At 35.7% G+C, this 22,309-nt stretch overlaps 2 protein-coding genes across 5 annotated transcripts in view; both read left to right on the forward strand.

The window, feature by feature from the left end:
- Positions 1-8,086, forward strand: part of LOC107678628 (T-cell leukemia homeobox protein 3-like) — a 10,367-nt gene extending 2,281 nt beyond the window's left edge. The window contains exons 2-4 of one of the 2 annotated variants that reach the window (XM_016473974.1): positions 4,728-4,965; positions 7,092-7,272; positions 7,785-8,086. In XM_016473974.1, coding sequence (XP_016329460.1) covers positions 4,728-4,965; positions 7,092-7,272; positions 7,785-7,796 — 431 coding nt within the window. In that variant the 3' untranslated portion in view covers positions 7,797-8,086. Of the gene's footprint in view, positions 1-4,727; positions 4,966-7,091; positions 7,309-7,784 lie in introns of those variants that run through there. The other variant, XM_016473973.1, reaches the window with a different exon arrangement.
- Positions 8,087-14,583: 6,497 nt separating this feature from the next.
- Positions 14,584-22,309, forward strand: part of npm1b (nucleophosmin 1b) — a 28,484-nt gene continuing 20,758 nt past the window's right edge. For all 3 annotated transcript variants that reach the window (XM_016474000.1, XM_016474002.1, XM_016474001.1), the window contains exons 1-7: positions 14,584-14,668; positions 15,083-15,165; positions 16,175-16,294; positions 19,472-19,565; positions 20,224-20,327; positions 21,456-21,538; positions 21,643-21,700. In XM_016474000.1, coding sequence (XP_016329486.1) covers positions 14,620-14,668; positions 15,083-15,165; positions 16,175-16,294; positions 19,472-19,565; positions 20,224-20,327; positions 21,456-21,538; positions 21,643-21,700 — 591 coding nt within the window. In that variant the 5' untranslated portion in view covers positions 14,584-14,619. The remainder of the gene's footprint in view (positions 14,669-15,082; positions 15,166-16,174; positions 16,295-19,471; positions 19,566-20,223; positions 20,328-21,455; positions 21,539-21,642; positions 21,701-22,309) is intronic.

Consider the following 22,309-nt stretch of genomic DNA (forward strand, 5'->3'; position numbering starts at 1 on the left):
AATTATATTATATCAATGCTCTTTTAATATATACGTTTTAATATACATAATTTAATATAGAATTTTAATGCATATTTTAGTAAATAAATTCCAAATAATGAATAAGAAAATGTATGCATCACATTATTTGCGTCTCGTCTGTAGTCGTAACATCCTCCTCGGTTTTCTATTTGGTCAGTTCGCGTCTTCTTCAAATGACGTCACTCATAGTGAGATGAAAATGAAGAAGAATATGGATTTCTGCGCATTAAATATTCAGAATTCCGCTCTATTCTCATTAATTATTCAAATGAGAGAATGATATGTCAACTGCAAAAGCTCTTTTGTAAATATGCTTATCAATTTTACTCATAGTCACTTTGGGCCACTCGTTTATTATATTATATTTATTATATTTTATCTCTTCCGTGCCTTTGAATTGCGTTGGATACGAGGTAACGCAGGACATATTTCAGATTTTTAAACGAAATGATATGTATGTTTAATACTATATATTTAAGTGTCTATAAACATTACAAAATATAAAACACACACACACACACACACTATATATAAAGAAAAAAAATTTGAAACCACGAAAAAAAAAACTGCATTTGCATCAAACACCTCTAAGACGGTCTTTTCATTTTCAAGATATTTGCATTAAATTGTACTAAATTTACAATAGTAGTTTAAAAATTGCAATTATTTTGGTGCTTTTCTCCCAGCGTCATCCAAAGGAACCAGAGCCACTTATTAGTCATAACGCACAAGGCACGATGACTGTCTGAAATAGGTTTATCTTTTTTCCAACTATTTTCTCCGTCAGCTTGAATTGCATGTCTGCATTACACCACAAGTGTCACGGCGCGTAAAGGAGCACGGACAGGCCTGAGACTCGATATGCACTGCAGGCCGGACATATCATGCCGGATTGGGAGGCGATGAAAGGCTATACCACATGTTTTTTTGTTAATTGACTCCTTGGCAGTTTGCAAGTTTATAAAAATCCAGAAATGCATAAACAGATCAGTCGCTCTCCGGTCAATAAACACAGGTGCTCTGGTGATGGCAACGGCCTTTACGCGCGGCTTTTCTGTTCCTGTTAACAGCACTGGTGACAACTGCGGCGTGCAAGGAGGGATAAATATAACTCTGGAAATACAATAAATGCTATAATCGACCATTTTCAAATATACCAGAATCTGCATTGACACGAGAAAAACGCACGTGTCTGGTGTCTTAATTCAAACGGTCTGCATTTGTTTCCGCGCGTGCTCTGAAAAGGCTCAGTCGCTTGCACTGATTCGCATAACAGTATATTCATCAGTAGGTACATTTGTTTGTATTACCGCTGCTGGCGGGGGCTGTTGGGTCCAGCTGCATCACAACAAGGGGCAGGTGATGGTCGTAATCTGATATCACTGGCCTTGGAGAAATTGGGAAATGAAACTGCACGTGGATGCCCCTCTATCTGAAATGACAATAATGATCTTTCCCACCCATAAATACAAATTATTATGAAACTGAGACGAGGCCGCGTCGCCATGGTGACAGTGTCTGAAGGAACGACGAGGCTCTCGAGCGGACGGTTTATGGCTTTTCCTGACAATTATTTTATTTTATTCGATATTTCAATTCCCAGCATGAGAGAAAATTTAAAGGCACATTCTGTTTTGCCTCACTGCGCGTAAATAGCGACAAATGCCCATGTTATATTTCAATATCGCGCTTTGAATCCATTACATGTATATTTATTAGATTTCTACAAAGGTAATATGCGCAATGGGGAAGGCAGGCGCTGTCGCATGAAGGTGATATCACGTATAACTGATTTTATTACAGGCCGCATATTCTCTAAGGCAAGCTTTGATTTTTTGATGTGCTCACCATAAATTTTATTACACAGACTTATCATTTAGAATTCCCTCTGCTGTCGAGACTGAATACGGGGATTGTTTTTGTTTCCATTTGACCCACATATGTATCTGCGGAGGAGTGTTTCTGGGAAATCTGTTATTAGTTCGCTCTGCAATCTGCACACCTTACATATAGGCTAGTAGAAAAGAAAAAAGACAAAAATAAATAAATAACACCGATTAAGTAAAGCTGTGACCACGTCGAAAAAAATTCCACTGTTGCTACGGAGACAAATCGAGTGTATCATCTAAAATACATAAATTAATTTCTCTTGATAATTTTGATGTCAAACGTTCTAGAATCATTACCCGTGTGCTTAAGTGATGATGACGCGTGCCGCCTGTCACTCAAGATCAGCGCTTTAATTAAAAGCAATCACATCTGATTACGCAAAGGAATGAAGAGTCTATGCGCTTAATCCAATCAGAAGCCTTTTTACTTGCTCGTCTAATAAAATATGACAAACTAATGATCTCACAGCATTAGGAATGTTGTGATCAAAATAAAATATCTAGCCTAAATAAATAAAAGCATGACACCTTGTTTTTTTTATGATCAGTTATAACGATAAATTAAGTTGCATCTCTGAGGTTGCCCAAAACAGATTCAATGTCAGCCTGACCTCATGACAGACCTTGAGGAATCCCAGCGTGACTAGTGTGAACTGTTGAGAAGTTCTTCTGAGAGCCACCGACGAAACTTGAATTACACAAGAACGTGAATGAATGTGGTTGAGTAGCCAAGAACAGACATTTACAGATCTCCAACATGGTATTATCTGAACTCCAACCTGCCAAACAGAAAGCTGGATCTCTGTCTTCACACATGGCCAGCCAACCATTGCAAGACCCAAGTTCAGCCACAAGAATAACAAAACACATTGAGCGAAGGTCACTCTCTTGGTTTACTCAATTAAAAACAGGTTGCACAGTGAAGTGTTAGTGTTCTCCAATTATTTTGTTACTCTGGTCTAATTTCTTAATTTAATTTTTCTCATTTTATAAGTTTTTTTTTTTGTCTGTATAAATGTATACAGCAATATATTTTGGTAATCTCTCTGCTTTCTTTTTTCTCTCACAGAATTGCATCTACACTATACAGTCCTTGTTAACATTTTCTTCAGATGTTCGATATTAATTTTGGCTTTTGAATGAAAAAGGATTTTTTTTCCCCCATACAGAATATATATACAGTGCAGTGGAAGGCAAAATTAAAATTATTTTTTAAATGTAAATTTTTTTTCCCATTTATAGTTTTTCAGAACATATCACACACGAATCATATGTTATTACTAAATAAAAAAAAGTTACTCTTTCAATATTTTAATAACATACTGATATATGAACATAGAAATTTATATTCAGGATGTAACGAGCATATGTGAGTGGCAAAATTCATATTAGTGGCTGACACGTGTGTTTTTCCAGTGGTTGATTCTTATACTACATTTGGTCCTCTTGAATGTGTACATCTTTATTTGTATTCACCAAATGGTGAGGATAGTTTGCCACCTGCTGCTAATGTAGCATCAATATTCAGATGCTGTTCGAAATGTGCAAATTAACATCCCTGTGCACTTTAAACAGCAATGTGCAACCTGTGATGTATTTATGTTTTCGTTTCATTCAGGTGCACAAACACCGCTAAAACATCAGGACAGCATACACCTCACCAAAACAATGTTGGCTAGACTCTTAACCGCCATTTAGAGGCCTTGACTGGGTTCCAGTTTGTTACCCTTTAATGAAAAGGTCTCACCATGGCTAGGAATCATTTGTGGTCCCCATAAATACTTAAAAAACACAGTTTCTGATCTATGTATAGCAAATAGTAGTTGCTTGAATGCATATGTTATTTTATAAAGTGACCTATAGTGTCAAATTGGGCTCACATGCATCTAGGAAAGGTGCCAAACTGTTCACATCAGTTATTCACTGCTGCTTCTATAGGAACAGGTGGGAGAAAAAACAGAAAGGAGAGGAAAGGTGAAAGAAATTCAAATAAATACATACAAAGAATTCTTAATGCAACCATCAAGACCTCTGTTGTAAAACCAGGAATAATGGATACATAATACAGAAGGACTGAATGAGAAATGAGCTCGAGTTCACTGCTGCTAGAACTTTGTGTGATATGAACCTGAAATACAATTTGTCCATGTATGTGCTGAAGTTAAAGGTGACGGACATCATGGCCGCCCTTTAAAAAGACGCTCAAAATTCACGTTCGACTGAGGTAACCATAGCAACGGTGCGCTAAGCGAACGCTATGTTCAGTTCAAGAAAACTAATCACAAATTCAAATCACATAAAACGTTAGCGTATTGTTAGAAACGTATTTAAGGTTCTAAGTGCGCCTCGAAATATCGCGCCATCAATATTATTCATTTTGATGTTTGTTTTTATCTATCAAATCAAATACATGTTCCAGAATATAGCCTACACATGTATGTTAATAGGCTCAGAAAGACCACCATATCAGGAATGACCCTCCTGGCGTTCGTTTGTTTCTGCCCTAATGACCATGAATTTACTTCCACTGTTAAGACGGTATAATGCCATTAAGATTTCCAAAATACATTAAAGACATTGAAAATAAAAATTTGGCAATAACGTTCATTTTGATCCAGAAACTGATTTGCATTTATATCATATAAAATTATTATATTAATATACAATTATTTTAATGAAGATTTCATAACATTACTAACTGGCCTATGATGTCATTCTACATAAATTCAATGGCTCTTCGTGAATGTTATTCTTTTCGGTGTTATTGAATGCAAATATTTTTAACCTATACTCACGCCTAAATCCTGTTTTTTTCAGCTGCTCTTTCACCGTTCTCCGTGACACGACGGATCGGTCATCCGTACCAGAACCGAACTCCACCGAAACGGAAAAAGCCCCGCACGTCGTTCAGCCGCGTGCAGATCTGCGAGCTGGAGAAACGCTTCCACCGGCAGAAGTACCTGGCGTCCGCGGAGCGAGCCACGCTCGCCAAGGCCTTGAAGATGACAGACGCTCAGGTCAAAACCTGGTTTCAAAACAGAAGAACAAAATGGAGGTGAGTGAAAATATGTTCGATTTAAAATAGATTATTTTTAAACACGACCTCTCGTCCAAGAATAGAAAATAATAGCCATATTGCAGTAGTTTCATAGTTGTGTTCACGATACAGCTTTAAAATCCTGTTGTAACTTATATTATTTCGATTACATCTGAATACAAGGCTTTCAAATTCTTTTTGTTGTCAATATCTGATTATATATAATTCCCTAAAGCAGCTAATTTAGTCAGAAACGAGCTTAAGTGAAAAGGGCATTTAGGGCCTAGTGGAAAAATAGCCTACTACTGTAAATTTGCAGAAGTTTGCGTTTTATTTGTTTATTTTACATTGGACACCAATTGCCTTGACCAAGCAGAAACGTTCAAGCTCTTAAAAGGCTGTGTGGAAACTTGCTGTCCATGCAGTACTGAACCAATACTTCTGAATAATTGAGAGCATGTCAATCCTTTCCCCAGAATCTACTCAACGTTTTGCTGTTGGCTCTTTTGGAGCAAATAAGTGCCCAATCTAATTAAGAGCAGGCTTACTCACCTTTGGTTTTACCAACAGGCTGCAATAGGCAGACGAGAGCTGGCTGAAGGTGATTCATTTATAATGAAGCTGAGTCATGGCCTTTAACAAATAAAAATGTATTATGGTTGTTTCAGTATGCCTACTCATCAATATTTATGGGGCTCAACTTAATTCAGCAATTATCTGTATCTGCTGAAAGCTGCTGGGAAACATTCATTAGCGCGGTCACTTTTGCTTTTAGATGGCCTCTTGGGAATGAAATTCTGGTAAATCTTACCTCACAACTGGATACCAACCAAACCTGAATATCAATAGCAACACTGAAAACCGTTTATTTCAGAATGAATTCAGATGTCATGAATGCATGAAATCATACATCCTAATGACTTCGTCCTCCATGACAAAATCTGTCCGCCATGAGGGTCTCCATACCTGCCGCCTGGCGTCCATTAGCCACACATCACAGCTAAATGCATCACTGTAATGTGATTGCACTTGGCTCATTTGATCACAGGCTTGTTACCCGTACGATCGACACGCAAATACATCCTTCATTCTCAAAGTGTCTCTAGACTACAGTCGAATATTTTACATCACAACAAACCTGGAGTGAAAGGCACACAGTTTCTGTTTACATTTTCCATGCTGTTAGTGATCATTGAACCATTTATCATTTTAAATGTGATAAAATACTAAAATAGGATATTATAAGTAAATGGTAATTCTTTAATTTATTTCAAGAAAAAAAGAAGTCAATACACATTTGCATTTGAATTACAAATTACCCTAATAAGCATCTCAAAAAATGTGGGAAAACAATATTTGTAAAAATTATTTTGGTGGCGCAAAAAAATAAGTAAAATAAAATAAATTCATTCATGTTACCTGACATAAATGTTTTAATTTGCCTGTTTGTTGTTACTCTTATGTTTCGAAATGATTTGTTTTCTGCCTAGCTGTGCCTTCTAACCTTGAAAAGGGGATAACAAATCAACTTTTTTTTTTCATTCAAATTGAACAAACTTGTGGTAAATTTGACGTTAAAGGGACAGTTCACCCAAAAATTTAAATTCTGTCTTCATACAGTTTTTTCTCCATACAATGAAAATCACACTGACAAATGACACAAGGTTGAGTAAATGATGATAAAATGTTCATTTTTGAGTGAACTATCCCTTTAAGTTAATGCAGCTGGTAGAAGGATTAATCATATTTGATATATCAAAGTACATATCAGGTCCCCGGACCAATAAAATAGCGTTTATTCATTGTTTTGTCATGTACTATCATATAATAATACCCACATCTTTACGCTGACAGCTCCAATAGGCTCCTCATGTGCACATTCAAGGCGTTATTAAATGTACAGAAACATTAACATTCATGCGTTTCATTCAAAATGACTTTAGTCACGCACACATTGTTATTTTTCACAAAGGCATGACATGTCTTTTGTGTATGCGGAGAGCTCAGATCTCTCAAGGTAATTAAAACCAGCCTAGGACCTGCACCAGATAAACATGTTAGTTGACATAATCCGCTTTTGTATTTGAAAAGGGTCTCTGTCACTGCACATCATGTTGACTTCAATCATGCGTCTCTGATGACAGGAGGCAGACCGCTGAGGAGAGGGAGGCTGAGCGACAGCAAGCCAACCGTCTGATGCTGCAGCTCCAACAGGAGGCCTTTCAGAAGACCCTGAGTCAGCCGCACCAACAAGACCCTCTCTGCCTACACAACTCCTCACTTTACGCCCTGCAGAACTTACAGCCTTGGGCAGAAGAAAACAAGGTGACGTCCGTCACCTCAGTCGCATCTGTGGTCTGACCCACAACTCTCATGTGTGCTAGTTAATTGAGAAAGGATTTTATAGGACGCCAATTAGAACGTAATTTAGGCGGATCTCTGACATTCTCACTTGGACTCACTTCATGAGCATCTGTACCAAGCCATATGTTTTTTTTTCTGTGAGATGGTAGAAGAGATCTAGCTGTGCAAAAACACCTTTTCCACTCATATATGGAAAGATTCTATTCAAATTCGATGATTTTTGACAGGATCAGCTTTGAGTCTGTGATAAAAACCGCTAGATAAACCCAATAACAAACTGAACTGTATTTTTCTGTATTTGTTTATCATTTTTCAGAAACATGCATATTTAAGTCTAGGCATGGAACAAAAAGCCCAATTAAAGTGGAATCAAAACAAACACAAGCACACCAAGTTCACATTTTCATTCCCACCTGAATCTGACTGGTCATTTGCTCGTCCCTTACGCTACATTCTCGTTCCTCTTTCTTCAGCTTCCCATCTAAGAGAGGGAGGGGCTTTGTCCTTTCCAACCCAAAACCGCAAAGCTGTCTGATGAATTTCACCCATCAAGACGGCTGTTTGTCTACGTGCCATTTGGCATCAAGGAGACTGACTCAACCCCAGACTCGTTCATTCTTGTTCTTTTTATTTGTGTTTTTTTTCTTCCTTTGGACTTTGTAAGATGTGTTTGTGATGCATGTTCTCTACATTTCCTGTATGAAGAGATGGACTAAAAACTATTAGTTCTGTCAAGCTGGAGTCCTTCCTAAAACGCACTTTGGAAGCAATTATGGAGGCGCTCTCTATGGATTCTTCATGACGTGACGTTTAAAGGTGTTTTATATTAAAAATAATGTGACTTCTAAGACTTCCGTTTCATCCTGTGTAAAATTAATTTAGAATACTATAAATGGTGGAATGTGCCATTTTTGCACAACTACCGAATATAGAATAGCAGAAATAATGCTATTCCTAACACTCTTACAAATAAAGGCTCTTTATTGGCATTGATAGTTCCATGTGAGAACCTTTAAATCTATGAAATCTTTCCATTGCATTTATAGTGGAAAACGGTTCTTTAGATTTTAAATGGTTGAGAACTATTCATTGAATGGTTCTTTGAGGAACCAAAAAAGGTTCTTCTTTGACATTACACCCCGTTTGAACCTTTATTTTTACGAGTTTAAACTCATTCAATTGGTTGAGCCAATATTGGGCTGATTGGGATGCTAAAACAGAGCAACGTTTTGATAGTACCACCACCATTTTTCGGGGAAATCAAACAACAAATGGCTTATTTTAACATTGATAAAAACATGCCACTTTGAATTTTACTACTATCTATATTTAGCCCAAATCATCAGTCATTGTCAACTTGTAAAAAGCTGTTGGTGAGAACCTGTGAGTACAGTTTGTATACAAAAAACAAGTCCTTGACAAGTATTTTGAAAGCATTCATCACCCATGTCCACCCAGACACCGTAAGGGCGTAAACAACTGATGGGATCTCTGTGAGCCAAGATGGCAGACAAAACAGCAGTTTCCTCATTGGTTACCACAGTAGAGTGATACCCACGTAACACAGGGAGGGGATGTGGAATCATAGCAGTTTTATTCGCAGCAAATGAGCCTTTACTTTCTGTTCTACACACGACTGCATCTCCCAGGAAATGCTAAAGAGCTAAACTGATTACAGCGCTCTACAGCCTGTGGCTTACAGAAAAGAACCAGCAGTTGCAAGCATCTTTCAACGGGCACAATAATTCTGCTGGATTTGTGTGATTGGCCTGTTTTAAAATTCATTGCACAATCATTTTCCAATTTTGCTCTCAGGCAAGCGAATTAAACATATTAACATCTTGCAAACTGTTTCTGAAATTGAAGACATTCAAATAACATAATAGATTAATTAATAGATTTTTTATTAAAAAAAATTTTTTTTCAGGTAACCTAAAAATGCATTTTGTGTTGTGACATCCAAATGAACTACTTGTATTTAAGTGAAAAATATAATTTAATATGATTGAATGAATCTGACCAAATCAGGTTGCTAACTAAAGTCAAATGAAGTACAAATAACATCTTGATTAAACTTATTAAATATACATATAGTTTTTGGGTGTTTTGTAAACAAATAAATAAATTTTTATTTATTTATTCAGAAAATACACATTAACATGATAAAAAAGTCAAAGTACAGCCATTTATAAATAGATTTCTATTTCAAATAAATGCTGTTTGAATTTATCAAAAAATCCTGAAAGTCCTTTTCCACATTGATGATAATAACAAGAATCATTATTAATAACTGAGAACCAGCAATAACTGATGATAATCATTAGGCAGTACATCAGCATATTAGAGTGATCTTGTGAAACTGAAGACTGGAGTAATGCAAAATAAATAAAAGTAAAATAAATTACACTTTAAAATACATTACAACAGAAAAGTGTTAAATTAAATTGCCATAATATTTCACAATATTACTGTTATACTTTCATTGGTAAGCACAAGCTATATAATTATAAAGTACACTTTCAAAAACATAAAAAAGTTTTAATGTTAGATTTATGTACTTAAACTATTAGATTTCAATGGAATTGAAATAAAGTATAATATATTAAGTAATGTATATTCATGCTTTAAAAAAGTCCATAAAAACACAGCCCAGTACTTTTAAAGGGGTCATATGATGCTTTTTTAAAGATCATTATTTTGTGTATTTGGTGTAACAGAATATGTTGACATGCTTTAATGTTCAAAAAACACATTATTTTTCAAATACTGTACATTATTGTAGGTCCTCTATGCCCCGCCTCTCTCAAACGCTTCGTTTTCTACAAAGTCCCTCCTTCCGACAAGCACAGTCTGCTCTGATTGGCCAGCTGACCCCTTGCACATTTGGGCGGCATTATGCAAATATTTCCACATAGTGAGGTAGATATGTGGGGGCGTGTTAGAACGAGGCGTTTTAGGGGGGCGTGGCAGAGTCTTAACTTTGATAAAGAATATCTCTTTGGTTTTGAGACTTTAGTCTTCGCAACTTCAGGAATCTTATCTATGCACAATCAGCTTGTAACACTCCAAAGAGAAAGGAAAACTTGAAATCGCATCATATGACCCCTTTAATACGAAAGAATGTTCCGCATTAATTTTTTTACGGGTGTTTTACCCGTATTTTGAATTACGCATTGCATTGTGTAAATTTAACAGAAAACGTACTGGTAATTATCTGCCATGCAGGACATGAACCATTTTTCTATGGATTTTTTCCTTTTCTTACAGCGTTGATCAAACTTCTCTGTTTATGTATTCTCTTCTACTATAAAGCTGTCGTCAGATTCATCAGCCTATACCATAAGCAAAACAACAATTTGACAACTGTCTATTTTAGCCATCACACTCCTGGTTTGATGCCATCTCGCCTGGTTAAGATCCTGTCAGTGTGAGTCGGTTGCTGCGGTGAGGCCTCTCCTACCCTCATTTCCTCTGTCTAGTCTTCCAGTCTCTTTCATCTTCCTGTCTATTCTGCCATTGCGACGTGACTTGACTCATTTTGCTGAAATTCCTTTCGGCCTCTGTTTTCGAAAACTCTCTATTGTGTTTGGCCACAGGTGCTCTGAGCCTCTCTTTCTCCTGCTGATGTGCCTTTGTTTTTTTGCCCTATCTACCTGAGGGCCCCCACCTCAGCCAATAAAATGTTGCCACACAAGATGAGAAAGAAGCAAGAGGTTAAAGTATCACACTTCCTATCTCACTCAATGTTCCTAGACAGGCTCCTGTTTATCTCACAGACGCTACAAACCAATATGACCTATATGGCCTCCACTTCTTCACAATAAGTCTGCGATTTCAGATTAGAGATCAACCGCACTGCATTTTCACAAACACAAACAAATACATAAACACAAGCTTTAGGCTGAACATACAAGAAGAGTGAAAACCATGCATCATGCATACAATAATCTAAATATCTCATTTGAAATTGAAAGTCTTCACTCTTAAAAATAAAGGTGCTTAAAAGGTACTTCACAGCGATGCCATATATAGACACCACTCAGTCAAAGAACCATCACTTTCTTACCTTTTTATAATCTGAAGAACCTTCTTTCGCCACACAGAACCTTTTGTGAAACAGAAAGGTTCTTCATATGTTAAAGGTTCTTTAAGGAACCATTTAGACAAAAAGGTTCTTCTATGGCATCGTGAAGCACCTTTAATTTTAAGAGTGTTGGTGTGCTTCAAATAGACTGTATTGACATTTATTTTTATCTTTAAACAGATGCAGTGATGGCTATCTATGTGTCTAGTCACTCAAGCCCTCCAAAAGCATTCTATTTCTTTTTATCAAGAAAAGAATGGAGTACTATGGGACACTCACTATACAATTTCATGTAACATAATTAAGCTTTTTCATAGCATCTGTGGAACAATCTCTACCAAATGTCGGGCCATCAAGACCCACGTTACCACAGTAAAGCAACCCACAACGCATCTGATATACCTGTAGTTTTACTGACGCATCTAAATGGCTGATCTGCTCATCTGCGTTTGGGAAAATCAGTTATGGTTCTCTTCCAGAAAGAGATACAGGTCTACGAAAACATTTATGTGAAAGCGAGAATTTAGGAAAATATTTGAGAACTGAAATCATCATTACTATAAAGTATGAAAGACAGGCCTATGAACTCTGTAAAGCCTGCCATATGAAATAATGATCAGAATAGTCAAATTTTTTGCAATGGAACATTTAAGTGAGAATGTTTAAGTGCTACTCGCACACACACACACACACACACACACACACACGGATAGATATAGATATAATATAAAGTTCTATGGCATCGTGAAGCACCTTTAATTTTAAGAGTGTTGGTGTGCTTCAAATAGACTGTATTGACATTTATTTTTATCTTTAAACAGATGCAGTGATGGCTATCTATGTGTCTAGTCACTCAAGCCCTCCAAAAGCATTCTATTTCTTTTTATCAAGAAAAGAATGGAGTACTATGGGACACTCACTATACAATTTCATGTAACATAATTAAGCTTTTTCATAGCATCTGTGGAACAATCTCTACCAAATGTCGGGCCATCAAGACCCACGTTACCACAGTAAAGCAACCCACAACGCATCTGATATACCTGTAGATTTACTGACGCATCTAAATGGCTGATCTGCTCATCTGCGTTTGGGAAAATCAGTTATGGTTCTCTTCCAGAAAGAGATACAGGTCTACGAAAACATTTATGTGAAAGCGAGAATTTAGGAAAATATTTGAGAACTGAAATCATCATTACTATAAAGTATGAAAGACAGGCCTATGAACTCTGTAAAGCCTGCCATATGAAATAATGATCAGAATAGTCAAATTTTTTGCAATGGAACATTTAAGTGAGAATGTTTAAGTGCTACTCGCACACACACACACACACACACACACACACACACACACACACACACGGATAGATATAGATATAATATAAAGTATGGATAATCAAGTAAACCAATGGTGTTTTTTCAGTCCAGTAAATGATTATCTTGAAATATTAATAACATTTCAGTAAAGATTTGAGGAAAAAAAACCCACATTAAACACATTACATGTATAAACTGTCAATCAGACGACAGAAGGCGTGCAGTAGATTCTGTGCAACAGGTTTTTATTCTGTTGATAATTTAGAGGCTTCATATAGGCCTATATGATACAGGATAACGGGCCCATTTTGTTAATTTGGCATTATCTGGCTGGTTAAAAAGAAAGAAAAAAAAACTGCATAAAAGAAGTATTCATGTGATCTCAGTGTGTTTAAGTATCCTGTCTCTGCCTACTAGATATCAGCAATAAAAATAAAAAAACATGTTGGTCAACCACAACAGCACAGATTCCCTAAGTCCTCGGGTTAATATATCCGTGTTATGGCACATCCATATTTATACTGTTTTATGCAAACTCTTAATATTAAACAGCTTGCCAGAGTACAACCAGTTTTCTGTTGGTAAATACCCCATACTAAAGATGTTTATTAAGTCTGCACCCTCCTTTAGTGGATTTATGAGAAAGAATTGTTTATGTGAATATTAAGCAAAGTGTTGACAGGGCCCAACGACTATAGAAGAGCTCTGTAAAACCATGAGATCCGACAGGCATGCATGTGTTTTGGGGTGTGTAATCGGACCGGCGTGTCTTTATGTATATACGGGTCACTCGCGTTAAAGTGCCGCCTGTTTGAACAAGATGGCTGTTTTCACCGAGAGCCTGCATGAAGGGTGGAAGCGATTATCTTCGTCCTTTTTTATGGCTGTCACCTCGAACAAAGCAAAAAGCTTTGTTCTTTTGAATGGGAAATCAAGTAAATCCTCTGAAGAGTTTAATAAATAGTCGAGAAGCGACACGGCCTAGAGAACTACGAGGCGCCTAGAGTAGAGCCTCAGCCGCGCGACGCGTTCGAAACGAAGCTTCGAAAACTTTAAGAATCTTTTGATGTTTCGAATCAATTCTTCGGAGCGCGTTTAACTCACCAAGTGACGTCATTTCAGCTTCGCCATTCTGATGCGAAATCAAAAATTAACTTATAAATAATTTATGTTAATAAAAATTAAGTAGAATTTTGTATTACGGTCGTAAAAAAAATTAATAAATTACTATTAATAAAGTATATCTAATGGAACTTGCTACTAATATAGCAACTGACCAATTTTAGAATGTATGTTCATAAAAATTGAGTAGAATATTCTATAAAGGTCTTAACATTTAGTTTGTTAGTGTTTTTCAAGCTTGCTACAAAATTACTACACATTACAAAGACAAATTTATCTTTATTCATATACTGCTAATATAGTTTATACTAACAATTATTTTGCAGAACAAAAAAAAAAAACATTGGGAAGACAATAATTTTATTGGCATTTCAATTTTAACAATGATTTTAATAATAATAAAAATTAATTCTTCTTCTTTTGTTATTGGGATAGATGTCAAGTTGTATTAAATCATCACAATAAAGGATTCGGCTCATTATATTAATATTATATTTAATTTTTTGTGGGGAAAAAAGACTACAGAGGACAAGCGGTTTGGAGAATGCATTGATGGATGAACAGAGGCAAGCGTACTGAATAGTTATTATATGGCGTCATCTGGCGAATAAATTGGGTACTGAAAGCAAGAAAAAGCAAACAAAGGGTACATTACTTTACCACCAAGGTTGAATGCTATTGGACAACTGGTTCAAAAGCCCGCCCACTGTGCACTCTCATTCGTCCATTCAAGTGTCAATCCACACGCCGGAACTACGATTAACAGGACCGTCTGTGGCGCAAAAATGGAGGATAACATTAAAGATCTCAGCCGACCTCAGATGTATTTATTTGGTGAGCTGAAAAAAAATCTCATGTTGCATAATCATATATATATATATATATATATGCGATAATCAGTATTATGCATTCATATGACATGCGTCTGCTGCGGTATTGCAGTTCAATAAAAGAGTTGTGGCTAATGCAGCTACTAGCCTCATGCATTGAATTTGCCTTTGTTTATAGCCTAATGTTGATGTGAGCTCAAATGTTATTTTCTTTTTTATTTAAAAAAATATTCTGGACAAGAGGAGTAGGAGTATTTCTTTTCCCCCTTTGTTTATTATGATCTCGTGCCTACAGCCTTTATAAAGGATGTTGTATAGTATGTGGATGTTTTTTGTAAAAATGTAAATTTTAGGGGAAAATACATCCACGTATACAACATTAATTATTTAAAACATCATTTTTGACTTCTTCCTACAGGTTGCTCGTTGAAAGCTGATAAGAAGGAGCACAAAGTTGAGTTGGATGATGATGAGGCTGAACATCAGCTGTCACTCAAGGCGGTGAGGAAGATGAAATAATGAAATGTCATTAAATGAGTCACTATCACAGATATTCAGTTCTGCATGGAATAGTTTAATCAGTCCTACCTTAAAGATAAATGCAGAAGTTGTGAGGTGCAATCATAAAATGAATGAAGATTGTATTCTTACCTAATCTATTTTATTTTATTTGTCCTGTATATTTGCCCTTTTCTGTAGCACTTTAAAAATAATATTCTTTCTTGTTCTCTATAGTTCTATTCTATTAGGATAGGAAAATATTTGGCCGAGATACAACTATTTGAAAATCTGGAATCTGAGGGTGCAAAAAAATCAAAATGCTGAGAAAATCGCCTTTAAAGTTGTCCAAATGAAGTCCTTAGCAATGCATATTACTAATCAAAAATTAAGTTTTGATATATTTACGGTAGGAAATTTACAAAATATCTTCATGGAACATGATCTTTACTTAATATCCTAATGATTTTTGGCATAAAAGAAAAATCGATAATTTTGACCCAGACAGTGTTTTTTTGGTTATTGCTAAAAAAATACCCCAGCGACTTAAGACTGGTTTTGTGGTCCAGGGGCACATATGATATTAAACCCCAATTAATCCTTTACTCCTGGAAAAATGCATGATTATATGATCATTTCCATGTTTCCTGAAATCAGAGCGTGCAGTAAGTTATTCATTATTTTTTTAACTCCTGTAAATCGCTACATTTATTTATAAACTATTTCACTAAAACTCTAAATCCACTTACCTATTGTCTTTTAATTCATAGAATTAATAGTAGCAGATTATTTTATTCTATTCTATTCTATTCTATTAGGTGTAAAATTCTATACTGGTTTAATCACATTCTAATCTATAACATTGTTTTCAGTTCTGTATTAGGAATATTGTTGTCAGTGTTCATCATAACTGTGCAAATGAACTAACTAGGCTATGTTGTAGATTAATCATTTTGATTGCCCATAAACTCACATTAACAAACCAGTTTCCTCTCTTCACGTGTGTTCTCAGGTGTGTTTGGGTGCTGAGGCGGAGGATAAATTCCACACCGTGGAGATGGAGGGATTGACTTACAGTGGTAAAACGACCAAAATCACTCTCGCTGTACTGAAGCCGTCCGTTCTGCCTTCTGTAAGTGTTCTTTGTTTACAGTTTTATGTGTCATGAACAGAAACCGTGTATCCATCTACCTAATTATAAATATATCATTTATAAGTTACTCTACTTGGCTTTGGTTATTAATAGTGCAGTGTACAAAGTTGCAGACTGTACAAAGTTCCTAGATCATGTAATCTTCACAACTTCCAAAGATGTTTTATGGAGTTTTCTCTACTGAATGTTTTCCGAAAGACGTTTTGTCTAAATAATTGGTATTGGTATGTTTCACACAACAGTACAATCCATTAATGCATAATTACAAGCAATTAACCCTAACCCTAACTCTATTGTAAGTACACACTGATAATTGATATTAATCTGTATTCAAGGCAACACACACTTTTCTTTGTTTTCCTTCCACTAGTCTGAAAAATCACATTATGAGAAGCCAAATAGACCAAAATGGCAAAACTGATCAGTGCATGGAAGAAACACAATGTTTTTGCCTGTATGTATCCCAAATTTAGAGACTTTCACTTCAAATCACTTTTTGCGATAGAAAAAGTTTTCAAGTAGTGTGGTAGAAATTAATATTGCGGATGATACTACAAGTGTACTCTAATTCGATTTGTAAAATAAAAAGAGATTACTAGCAGCCAGTTGTTATTATGCCCTCAATAACATCTTGAATATGTATTTTTACTGTGGAGGGATGCCTGTTATGGGTGTTTTATGGTATTGGAAGAATGTGTCTAATAAAAATTTCCAGCTGTGCCGAGGCTGGTCAAGTTGTGATTGACAGATTGTTTTTGGAAGGGGCTGGGCCATCGTTGCATCATCAGGACAGCAGGCACAAACTCTCCATGACATCAGCACATATTCGCCTCTGTTTTATATCAGCTATGGAAAATGTGAGCATTTCCAAAGAGCTCTGGGAGGAATCTATGTTTTATGGTTCAGAGCGATCAGAACGCAGAGTTTGCAACTCTTTTTGTGTTCTGATAGATACCAACTGCTGGTTTGATTAGTACAGTGGGTTGAGTTTTTAATGGTGGCTTATTCATTGTGACACTTGAGGTCATCTATTTTAGGACATAGCTGCTGTTTTGTCCAAACCTGTAAGCCCTTTTTTTGTGTAATTTCAACCCTGTCTGTAAGATCTTGGATTTTATTCAGTTTATTCAATCCCCAAATTAGAAAACGCCCCGGGATATCTGACTTGAGCAATAATTGTACCTTAATTACAAGGTTTTGTCTCGATTGCTCGGGAGACAATCAACTCATCAGTCAGCATTTGTGTTGAAACAGATCATCTGAGATGATTTTGGACGTGAGGGATTGTTCGCCATTCAACGTAATTACAACAGTTACATAGCTGTCATTTAAAGCATTAAGCAGACCATCGCGCCCTCAGCTGTTTACATCTGGTTGCCATCGATGCAAGTGCCGTTGCCTGGCGCAGTGGAATGTTCATTCAGAATTGTTGGCTGTGGCTTGTATTTCGCGAGTTGCGCAATTGTGCTGATGTTTAGCTGAAGGCCTAATGTACTGGCATGGAATGATCAGGACGGATCCCAGTCGTGATTTCTTTCTGAGAAACCAATCTTGTTTGGATGTTTGTGGTGGGAATCATTTATCATCTGATTTTAGCACAAAATTGTCTGATAATAAACACTTAGTAGTATATGTTTTAACATTCAATGTTATACTACTCTTGAAAAGTTTGGGTTTTTAGTGGTTTTGACGGAGGTCTATTATTCTTACCAAAGTTTAGAGCTGCACGATTAATTGTTAAAAAGGTATCGCAATCTCGATTCAAACACCCATGCGATCCCATTTTTAAATGACAATGATTTGCCCTTGTCTGTTAAACCTTTGAAAAATATCATACCAGAACATTCAAATGTGTGTTTGCTCTGTCGCTGACACAGAGAGCAGACATGTACCGTGTTTCATATTATCACAGAAATACTGGGATGAAAGTTTATAGTTTAGATATAAACATTGATGTCTATGGTAGCGATCAAATCCCCTTTTGAAAGTAACTGGTGCTTCAAATTTACATTTAGTCATTTAGCAGATGCTTTTATCCAAAGCGACTTACAAATGAGGACAATAAAAGCAGTCAAAACTAACAAAAGAGCAACAATATATAAGTGCAAAAAATAGAATAGAAAGTGTTAGAGTTAGAGGGTCAAATAAAGGTTTAATAATAACTTTAATTTAAAATAACATTTGTGTCGAATGCATTAGTCTGTTAAAAAATGTGTTTGTCATTGAATCATTCATTCAAGAGATTCGTTCAAAAACGCTGATTGATTCATTCATTCAGACCACTTTTTCATAATTTTAATATAAAAAATTGGTGTATTAAATATATTATATTTTAAATACATATAGATGAACATTTTTAATAATTAATTCAAATTAATTCAAAACTTTTAAATCGACTTTAGCAATAATATTTTGTCACATTATTTTGTTTAGTTCAGAATTGTGGGAGATTCGTGATCACTATTTGAGACAAAAAAAACGAAACAATTGTGATTCTCAATTTATCCAGAATCGTGCAGCTCTTCCAAAGCTGCGTTTATTTGATCCAAAATACAGTAATGGTAATATTGTTAAATATTATTACAATTTGGAATAGCTGTTTTCAATTTTAATATATTTTAAAATGTAATTAATTCCTGTGATGCAAAGTAGAGTTTCCAGCATCATTACCCCAGTCTTCAGTGTCACATGATCCTTCAGAAATCATTCTAATATGCTGATTTTCTGCTCAAAAACATTTCTTATTATTATCAGTGTTGAAAACAGTTGTGCTGCTTTATATTTTTTTGTAAACCAGGATACATCCCTTTAGGAATTATTAGAAAGAACATTTATGTGAAACAGCATTCATTTATTTATTTGAAATAGCATGTGTTTGAAATAGAAATATTTTATAACATTATATATTTCTGTACTGTCACTTTTGATCAATTTAATGCATCCTTGCTGAATAAAAGTATTACTTTTTCAAAAAAAAACAAAACAAAATGTGGCAAGTTCAAGATTTTCGTTTAATAAGCTATGTTTTGTGTTCTAAACAGTTTTTCTTTTTGTTCTAAAAGTAGACCAAGAATAAGATGTTTTGCTATTGTTGTGTTTGATCATTCTCACTTAGTTTGGATTACAACAATATGTGTGTCTGCGTGTTACCTCTAGCTAAGTCTGGGAGGTTTTGAGGTCACGCCTCCTGTGTCCTTTCGCCTGCAGTCCGGAGGGGGGCCGGTCTACATCAGCGGTCAGCATTTCGTCAGTGAGTACCTTTTGTCTTTTCTCATTTGTTAGGACTGAACACGACCAGTTTAGGAAAACCATTTCCCAGATGTGTCTTTTGCCTCTCTCTTGTTTACTCTTCTCTTCTCTCTGATGAAATGATCCTCTCAACCTGTTGCGACGTCCATGGGAGTAATCTGGCCATCTGGAAGGGCCCTTGACTCTCCATACGGACTCAAAATGAATTAACCAGCACCATGTGACACCATTTTCTCTGATATAATCGCTTCCATATGTTTGCACATGCTGTTCAGACACTTTCAACATGTCAGCTCTGTTCTCCAGATATTAAATAAGTGCAGCATTTAGGCTTCCACTTATATATGTCAGATTGGTTTAGTCACAAAACGTGGACATGTGACGTTGTTTTGAATGAATGAATGATGCATTTATATATCAATCATGATTTACAATCATGTGGGGGGTCTCTCCTCAACCACCACCAGTGTGCAGCATCCACTTGGATGAGTCAATTGCCAGTTGCGGGGTTACACCCCTACTCTTTACGAGAAGTACCATGGGATTTTTAATGACCACAGAGAGTCAGGACCTCGGTTTAACGTCTCATCCGAAAGACGGATTTTGTTTTTATTTAAATCAAAGTTATTGATGTCTGGAGATCTCTGTGGTTTGCTCAGGTGTGAAGGAATCAGATGATGAGGATGAGGAAGAGGAAGAGGAGGAGAATAATACATCACCAGTGAAGAGACCGTCTAGCATGACCCATGCAAAAGTGCCTCAGGTAATCTCTCACCTCAAACCACTCAGTGCTGTTTACACACAATTCATTAAAAAACTACTAAATTATGATTGTTTTTTTTTGGTGCAGCACACATAAAACTCCCTTAAGATAATCAGAGATGTATACTTAATGCAGCAAATAAAACAACAACAAATAAACTTGATATTATTGTCATGTTTTCCAGTACAATATCTATATGTTCTTAAATCAAGATACAGTTACTTGAGAAGTAAAATGATTTAAGATATTAAGTCTTGTTTTCAAAATAAAAATGTATAAAAATTAAGAGAGTTCATGCTTAAAACAAGAAAAAAAAATTTTCAGTGGGGTAAGAAAAATAATCTGGTTTTCACTTTTAAGGAAGTATATTATTTCTACACCAGATATTATTTTCTATTTTAAGCATAAACTCACTTAATTTTGATGAATTTTTCAGAAAACAAGACCTAATATCTTAAATCATTTTGCTTCTCAAGTAAATGTGTCTTGATTTAAGAATGTTTTGATATTTGTGCTGGTAAAAAAAGATAAAAATAATAAGGAAGATGATCATTTTTTTTGTAGTGTATTTATCACAGACAATGTGGTGCTTGCTTTCTTTTGTAAATAAGAAATGAAAAGGGTTTGACTAGGTGTTCAGAAACATTAAAAGAGAAACTATGAGGTTGCCCTCTTGACTTTTGTGGAATCTCAATAAAGAGACACATTGTTCAATACACACTTAATCCTCTAGATAAGTGTCTGAGACAAGCAACAGCTTGTCATCGATGTGATACACAGAGAGTCTGTTTGAAGTCTTTTGTCAGTGTGTTGAAATGATCCCAGAATTCTTATTGAAGCAGAAAGCCATGAGAAGCTGTCACAGTGTTTTTACTTGGGTTAAGGGGTGTTGTTGTGATTTACCTATGATAAAATCACTGTAATACTTATTTTTAGTGGCGTATTGCTTTTATAGAATAGCAGCAATGACAAGATAAGAGACAAATTAATGCATTAATAAGTATAGCATGATTATACTTGTCTCTAGCATCTCACTAGTCACTTCCATTCATATTTTACTGCCGGAACGCTCAGATTTATAAAAAGGTGCTTTGTTCTGTTTCCAATGATTGTGTTCCGTCATTTCAGAAAAAGTTGAAAATGGACTCAGATGAAGACTCAGATGAGGATAGTGATGAAGATGATGACGATGATGATGATGATGATAACGAGTGAGAACTCATGTTTGTTCAGTGTGAACTTGTGCTCTGTTGAAAGGAGAGGATCATTTATATTTTTATTTGTTTGACAAATGCATTTTTCTCTTTCTTTTTAGTGACGACGACAAAGAGGTAAAGGCTGTTGAAAAGGGCCCCATCAAAACCCCTCAAAAAGTGAGTCTTTCCATGTACACAATTAGAAAAGAGGAAATGCTGTGTATTACAGTGCCGTTCAAAAGTTTGGGGTTGGTGGGATTTTTAATGTTTTGGAAAGGAGTTTCATATGCTCACCAAAGCAGCATTTATTTAATAAAAAATACAGTAAAGCAGTAATATTGTGAAATTATTATTATTATATTATATACTGTTTTTTCTGTTTTAATATATTTTAAAATGTAATTTATTCCTGGTGCAAAACTGAATTTTCAGCATCATTACTTCAGTTTTCAGTGTCACATGATCCTTCAGAAATCTCAAGAAGCATTTCATATTATTATAACACATTTACTGAAACCTTTTGAAACATTCTAAAAGTCTTTACTGTCACTTTGGATCAATATAATGCATCCTTGCTAAATAAAAGTATGAATTTACTCAGGAAAAATCCTGCTGAGCCCAAACTTTTGAACGGTTTTATGTTACATTGCTGCACGTTAGCACTGTTGTCCTGAATGAAGCCAAGTGACCAGCAGGTGCCAGTCTCTGCCTGAGACAGAGGATTTTGCATCACATATTCATCACCACCTGTTACTATCCCATCAACGTTAAGAGCACATTACTTTC

This window comes from Sinocyclocheilus anshuiensis, unplaced genomic scaffold (assembly GCF_001515605.1).
Source record: "Sinocyclocheilus anshuiensis isolate Anshui unplaced genomic scaffold, SAMN03320099.WGS_v1.1 scaffold877, whole genome shotgun sequence".
NCBI classification, from domain to species: Eukaryota; Metazoa; Chordata; class Actinopteri; order Cypriniformes; family Cyprinidae; genus Sinocyclocheilus; species Sinocyclocheilus anshuiensis.